Source organism: Ailuropoda melanoleuca, chromosome 5 (genome assembly GCF_002007445.2).
Source record: "Ailuropoda melanoleuca isolate Jingjing chromosome 5, ASM200744v2, whole genome shotgun sequence".
NCBI lineage: Eukaryota > Metazoa > Chordata > Mammalia > Carnivora > Ursidae > Ailuropoda > Ailuropoda melanoleuca.
Genome location: NC_048222.1, coordinates 28,395,680 through 28,403,178, shown reverse-complemented (window position 1 = coordinate 28,403,178; position 7,499 = coordinate 28,395,680). Strand labels below are relative to the sequence as shown.

Sequence of the window (7,499 nt, the reverse complement as noted above, 5' to 3'; positions counted from 1 at the left end):
GGGCGGGGTGGGGGCTCTGGGCCGCCGGGGTGGCCGGGGACACACAGGAGCAGCGGCCACCGAGGAAGGAGCAGCGCCAGAACCCCGACGGCGCCTGGTTGCATGGATCCGGGCCGCTGAGAGCTGTCGCTACCCGACAGTCTCTGACCTCCGCGGGACCCCAGCGTCCGAGGCTCAAAGTCTGCTCATTCTCTCCTGTCAGCCTTGGGGCGTTCTACGCCTTTGGCCGCCCATAGGTCCCTGGGACCCGGCGTTCGGGTCGCCAGCCATGGAGCGGTGCAGCCGCTGCCATCGCCTGCTCCTTCTGGTACCGCTGGTGCTGGGGCTGAGCGCGGTCCCCGCCACGGCAGGTAAGAGGAGTCCGGACGCCTGCATCCTCAGGGTCAGGCTGCAGCTCTCAGTACCCCCTGGGTAGGGGACAGCTGATGCCTGGGACAGAGCTTCTAAGTCCAAGAAGGGGATTTTGGGGCCTAAGGGTCCAGGCTGGAGGGCAGGTCACCTGGGTCCCTTGGAACCAAAGTAGGGATTTCTTTGCCTCCTTGAAGTGACTGGGAGAGGGCAGGTAAGGCTGAAAGGTGGAGACTCACCTTGAAGAGTGGGACTAGATGCTGGGGTACTCCAGGGAGAGCCGAAGGTGGCCCGGGCTGGTGTAGTCCAGCAGATGCTGGGTGGAGAGGCAGATGCCAGAGTTGGGTGAGGGTTGTGTGTATTCTTCTGGGCTTTCTATCTATATGACAGGGGAGCACCTGTGGGTCAGTGCAGAGCCTAGTAAGTAGAGAAAGAAGGGACATCTGGACTATTTGTCCCACTGGCTTCCCAGACAGGATCCCCTTCCCCCTCCCTGTGCCCTCGATGCTGCCACGCGGCTGGCTCTGGGGAGCACTGGGGCTGGCTGCCAACAGGACGGCCGCTGGACAGGCTGGGATCAGGTGTCTGAGGCCGGAGCCAACTCTTTGCATTCCTGCCCCACCCCTCCCCCTCTGGCCAGCGGGGCTCCCCTGGGACCCTGGTGTCCACAACCCCAATCTTTTCCTCCTTTTCCCCAGGATCCAGAAGTCCTGGCGCCTAGGAAAGGGATTTGATGTTGGGCAGGAGGGGGCTGGGAGTACCTGGGTCCTGGGCAGGTAGGAGCAAGCCTCGCACTACTGGCAACCGTGAAGGCTGATTTGCATGTAACTCGACTATTCATTTCTATTCCGTTCTGGAGAAAAAATGGTCAGAATAGCAGCATATAGGATTTAGATTAGATTACAGAAAGAAGAACTTCCAAGATGTGAGGAGCGTGAGGCTGAGGGGAGGAAATGGAAGTGTGTGATGCCTGTGGACTCTTGGAGCCTTTCTGAGGGAGGAAAGGAATCCTCTAGCATGGATGTGGGGGATGGCTGAGATGACTGTTTCTTATTTTGGGGCCGAGGGCTAGAGATGGGACTCTATAGGGAAATGGGCTAGTGTGGAATTCGTAAGAGTAAAAAAATGGGGCATTTGGAGGCCAAAGGTAAAGTGGTGGGGGTGATGGGGCTACCAGTGAGGAGCCTGTGGGGCAGACCCAGGCCGGAGTCAGTGGGCACATATGTGGCCTGAGGTGGGCAGATGGGTGGGCAGACGGGTGGGCAGACCTGTAGGTAGGTCATCCATAGGATGGAACTATACTCCTGTGGGGTTTGGTGAAGGGCGGGGGCTTCTGAGGTCTCCTTGGCCTGGGGTCTCTGTGAGTCTCTGTGTCTCTGTCTCACTCACCCTTCCTTTCTCAAAGCAGCCCTTGTGTGTTGGTGTTTGCGGAGCTGCCACACTCAGGGGCCAGGCTAGGGCGAGGGGGGTGGTGAAGGGGAGGGCAAGGCCGTGGTTTTCCCGGCTCCTGGACTCAAAGGGCCTTTTCTCTGCCTGTCTGCCCCACCTCACCCGCCCCACCCAGCTCTACTCTCCCGATCACTCTGGCCTCTGCCCTGCCCCATGCTTCTATGAAAATTTTGCTGGACTTTCTTTGGGATTTTTCCAATCTGGAGCTGATGGCATGAGGGGTGTGTGTACCAGGGAGGAAATGAAGGAAAGGTGACCTTTGTCTTCCAGGGAGTTTGAGCTTGAGGAAGCTGAATTCTAGGTGGATAGCGGGGATGGCCTGGGTCTCGAATCTTTGGATCTAAGAGGTGGGGGTAGTGGGACAGGGTTGAAGTTCCAGGTGTGGGGAGCTTGCCCGGGTTTTGGGCAAGGACTCTGATGGGATCCACAGATGTGTGGCTTGGGGCCCTGGACCTGCTCCGGCTCCTCGTGGCAGCTTCTGGCCTCCCCTCTGCCCCCCCAGCCCATCTCCCGATCCAGGGGCACAGGCTCCTGGGGTGGCTCTTTCTGCTGTCTCCTTCCTCAGCATTATCAGAGTTGTCCGCACACCCAAACGTGGGCACTGAAGCAGCTTGAAGCCCCATCCCCATAGATCTGCCTCTCTGCTCCCTCCCGAGTGGCCCCCCTGCACCGCCTGTGCCCAGGATGATCGATTGCCCAGATGTTGTTTGTGCTGGAGATACGGGAAAGAGGCCAGAGACCCAGAGACCCAGAGATATGGGACGGGAGTAAGAGAGGGAGAAAGATGGGGGAGAGAAAAGCATAGAAAGAGTGTGAGGGAGGTAGAGAAAGACAGAAGAGACAGAAAGATCCAGAGATAGGAAGAGTGAGAGAGACAAAAAAGGGGAGATGGTGGAGAGTAGAGAGAGATTCATAGGTTGAAAAACAGAGGTAAGGAGAGACTGAGTGAATCACATTTGGAGGGAGAGGGTCAGGCTTCATGTGGAGCTGAACACAGGGCCAGTGCTGCCCTCTTCCAGGTGACTGTGGATTCCCATCCATTCAGGGCCCCTACAGGGGTAAGTAAGGGAGAAGTGACCTTCTCCTTCAGGAAGCTTGAGCTCTAGGAAGCTGAGTTCCAGACTCCAAATGCCCCCATATCTTGGCCCTCCTGAAGGTGTATCCCTTCTCCTGATCCTCATGGACTCTCCCAGGTGCACCCCCTGTGGACCTGCTCCGGGCCCTGAGGTTCCCCTCCCTTCCTGATGGCATCCGGAGGGCGAGAGGCATCTGTCCGGCTGATGTGGCCTACCGAGTGTCCCGACCCGCCCAGCTCAGTGCACCCACCCGCCAGCTCTTCCCAGGTATGGGTGACATGGTGGAGTAGTGAGAGCTGGGAGAGGTCGTGGAGTGGGGTCTAGAATCAGACACCAGAAGGGAAAGGTTTTATGGCTCTTTTTGCCTCTCATTCCACCTGGTTGTGTCTCTCGGGTACCAGGAGGTTTTCCCAAAGATTTCTCATTGCTGACTGCTGTCCGGACCCGCCCTGGCCTCCAGGCTCCCCTCCTGACTCTCTACAGTGCCCAGGGTGTCCAACAGCTGGGCCTGGAGCTTGGCCGACCATTCCGCTTCCTGTATGAGGACCAGACTGGACGGCCTCGACCCCCGGCTCAGCCAGTCTTCCGAGGCCTCAGCCTAGCAGATGGCAAGTAAGTCAGTTTGCTCCTCTCCCCTCTGGCCACTGGCCCCAGAACCCCCACTCTCTGAACTAGGAAGCCCTGTCAACCCTTTTGGCCACACCTCACCTGCCTACTGCCCTAACTTCAGACACTTCTGGCCCAGAGTTTGGGCTTTAGAATTTAAATCCTTGCATGTAGTACTAGCCTGTACCTTGGCAAGTTAACTTTTTTAAGCCTCAGTTTCTATGGCTATAATATAGGGATGATAGAATCACGACAATCAAATGAGAAAAGTATGGCCTGGTGCCTGATGCATTGTAAACACTCAGTAAATAGCTTCGATGATTCCTACTACTATTATCATTGGCTCCAACCCTCCCATCAACAGCTCTCCAGCCCTGTTGACTCCCCTTACCCCCTCAGTCAGTCACATGAACCACTCCCCCCATGACCAGGTGGCACCGTGTGGCTGTGGCTGTGAAGGGCCAGTCTGTCACCCTCATAGTTGACTGCAAGAAGCGGGTCACCCGGCCTCTCCCCCGAAGTGCTCGTCCACTGTTGGACACCCATGGCGTGATTATCTTTGGTGCCCGTATCCTGGATGAAGAAGTGTTTGAGGTAACCAGAACATAGAACAGAGTGATTTCTGGTCCCATATCTTGTGCCTATTCCCCTTCTGGCCCCAGGACTCCATCTTCTTATAGCCAAGCCCTTCATTTGAGCTCTCATGAATCTATTTCCATTTCCTATCCTCAGGGCTAATTTTCTCTGTAGGAGAATTAGGTGCCCACTTATATGGCAGGACAGCTGTCTTTATCAGTATTCATCAGTCCGCCTGTCCATTCATCCCTTCAGTCAATCTCTCTATCTGCACTCACCCATCCGTGTACTCATCTAATACCCACCATCCATTATGCACTCACTTACCAATCAAGCATTCAGGTTTGTATCTACCCACTTGCCCATCTTCCTCTGCCCAGCCACTTTCTTCTCACTCATCCATCAATCTATCCATCTTTAACCCATCCATTTATTCACTCATTCATCCAACCACCCAACCCATCTACCCATGCATATGAGGATGCATGTATTCATCCATCCCCTCATTCACCCACCCATCTCCTCACCCACCCACTCTCCATCCAAACATTCATTCATTCACATATTCACTTCTATCCATCTATCTACCAATCTGTTTCCTCTGCTCCATACCTTCATTTATCTACCCACCAATCCTCCCATTCATTCATTCACCATCCACCAACCCTCCCATTCAGTCAGTCATGCATTTGAGCCCCCATTCATTTATCCATCCATCCACCCATCCACCTGTTCATCCATCCACCCACCCAGCCAGTCAATATTCTCTGAATGCCTGCTGTCCCAGTGTCAAGGGGAACACAGCAGATTAATATAAGGTCTCTATTATTCTCAGGAGCTCCCAGTTCCTCTTTGAAGATAAGACAATGACCCCAAACTATAATACAAGGCAGGGTGTGCTAAGTTCCATGTGTGGGCACAAATAAATGCCATTGGAATTCAAACGTGGCTTCCCTCTCCCCCATTTCTAGAGGTCCTGAGAATTCTCATCATCGCTGCCATTGGAAGGTCAAAGCAACTAAAACTGGGCCACTGTTTCCAGCAGCCTTTGTGGAAAGGTTCATGCATTACCACAAAGAGCAGGGGTAGACAAACAGTGTTGGATTTAGAGTTGGAATGTTTGAATTCTAGCCCTGAGTCTACCATTGCAAGTGACCTTGGGCCAGTCATTGCCTCTTTGAGCTTTCCTGAATGGAATATTTGAACAAAAGGCATAAATATCCTTGTTCTACTGATTTTTCGTTGTGGTGAAGGTCCAATGGGATAATGGATGAGAAGGTCCTTTGACAACTGAAAAGGGCTGTGTACATGGTACATGGGAGGGCTGATAATGACCTTCGCCCATTAGGTCCTTTTACCTAGGATTGGTTCTCATCCTGTGTCCCAGACTCGACCCTCTATCTCTCTCTGAAACCCTCTCTGCCTCCCTCCACTGTTGTTCCTTCCCCATGTCTTTGCAGGGTGACATCCAGGAGCTTGTCATTGTCCCAGGGGTGCAAGCTGCCTACGAATCCTGTGAACAGAAGGAGCTGGAGTGTGAGGGAGCTTGGAGGGAGAGACCTCAAAAACAACAGTCTCACAGAGCCCAGAGATCTCCAAAGCAGCAGCCATCAAGACTTCATAGACCACAAAACCAGGAGCCTCAGCGACAGGTGAGGGAGCTGGGCAAACCCCAAACCACAGCACACTCCAGGAAGGGAAGGTACCCAGACACATCCCCAGGGGAATTCCCCCAAAGTTCCAGAGCATCCTATCCTATTTGGGGCTCCTGTTCCCCCCTCCACTAGAGCCACTCCCCAACCATGCCTCCCTCTCCCAACCATCACTCCCTCCTCCCAGTCCTCATTCATCAACCTTTTTATTTTCAATTAAAAATAAAAAGAGTCATTATGAAAGACTTCATGGCTGGGAGCTGTGTCCCCTGCTCCTGTCTCCTTTCTTCTGCCAGACTTTCTCGAACTACGTCCTTGGGTTTCCCATCCCTTCCTTGAATTAAGAGATTGGGGGGCAGTGTGTATGTGTGGGATAAGATGCAAGGACAGAGGATGGGAGAACAGAGTAGGAGAGAGACAGAACCAGGAAGAAAAGTTGAAATGGTAAGACCTAGGAGGAGAAATGGGGAGGTGCAGGAGACAGAGAAAATCCCAGAAGAGTGCTGAGTCTATGGAATTCTGTGTTGGGGCCCAGTCTCTGGCCCCCTGCATGTGGAGGTGCAGAATAAAGGGCTGGGTGGTAGGGGGAGGAAGGGTAAGGAGACTGTGGATTGAGTGGGGTCCAGATGGTTAGGGTGACAGATATGATCTGGGGTCAGTGGTCTGAAGGTTGGACGGTCAATCTCTTAATTATGTGTGCTTCTGTCCCACATGTGGGACCCACGTCCCCACTTCTCCCCATCTCTCTCGATCCCCAACCCCTTTTTTCATCCCCAACTCCTACCCCATTTCCAAACTCCCGCACCATCCCCTCCTTTCCCTCTCCTCACCCTTATACCCTTACCTCTTCCTACTATTCCCACTGCCCCTTCCCGAACCCCAGCCCGCTGAGTCTTTCTACTATGACTACGAGACCCCCTATTATGATGCGATGACTACAGGGACGACCCCTGATTATCAGGTAAACTTGAGGGACCCCCTTAATTTCTTCCCTTCCTCCCACCACCCCTTGCAAACATCTCTTATGGCACCTTCCTCCCCTCTTAACATGTGGGCAGAGACATCATATATTTAGATTATGGGAATGTCCTCACTGCCCCCTCCCATGTCTCTCTGCTACAGAGGCCACTGAGCCCCAACGGCAGGGCTCCCCCTCTCCCCAGGGGGCATCGGACCCCTCCCAGAAAGCCTAACCCACCTGCCAAGAGGTCGGCAGCCCGGCAGGCGCCCCCTTCACCAGGCCGGAGGCCCTCTCGAATTGGAGGTTCCGGCCCAGCAGGGGGTCTGCCTACCCCCTTCCGACGCCCAGCGTGGAGGGCAGCTCCCCCCACTGCCCGGGCCCCCCCCAGGACCAGAGGAAGCGGTTACCGGCAGGTAGAGCCGGGGCATCCAGATCTGTGCCCCCAAACCTCTATGACCTCGGAGATTTACTCTCCCCAAACCGTCCCCCCCTCCAAAGGGGCTGCAAGATCTGAGATTACCCCCACCCCCCCAGGACAGACAGACACTGCCCACAGTGGGGGACAAGGTGCTGCTTTGCCTCCCCTCCCGCTAACCTCTCTCCTTCCTTTCTGCCCCATGTTACTCTTTTCCCCCTTCTCCTTGGGGTTAGGACCCCACCCCAGGTGAAGAGGAAGGAATCCTGGAATCAAGCCCCTTGCCACCCCCTGAGGAGGTAACTCCATCCCCCACCCTCACCCCAGCTGGGGCCAGTGGGCATCTGTGGCCCACTCCCCTTGCCCCATGTCATCTTGGTGAATCAGCTCTTCCTCTGGCCGGAGGGCTCTTTGTC

At 54.8% G+C, this 7,499-nt stretch overlaps 1 protein-coding gene across 4 annotated transcripts in view; it reads left to right on the top strand.

Annotated features, from left to right (window-relative positions):
- The window catches only part of COL11A2 (collagen type XI alpha 2 chain), a 31,250-nt gene that overhangs the window by 1,793 nt on the left and 21,958 nt on the right, over positions 1–7,499 (top strand). Inside the window, exons 2-8 of one of the 4 annotated variants that reach the window (XM_034660529.1) lie at positions 203–350; positions 2,991–3,140; positions 3,275–3,485; positions 3,911–4,073; positions 5,516–5,707; positions 6,591–6,668; positions 7,320–7,382. In XM_034660529.1, coding sequence (XP_034516420.1) covers positions 269–350; positions 2,991–3,140; positions 3,275–3,485; positions 3,911–4,073; positions 5,516–5,707; positions 6,591–6,668; positions 7,320–7,382 — 939 coding nt within the window. In that variant the 5' untranslated portion in view covers positions 203–268. The remainder of the gene's footprint in view (positions 1–202; positions 351–2,990; positions 3,141–3,274; positions 3,486–3,910; positions 4,074–5,515; positions 5,708–6,590; positions 6,669–7,319; positions 7,383–7,499) is intronic. The other 3 variants (XM_034660530.1, XM_034660531.1, XM_034660532.1) reach the window with 3 other exon arrangements.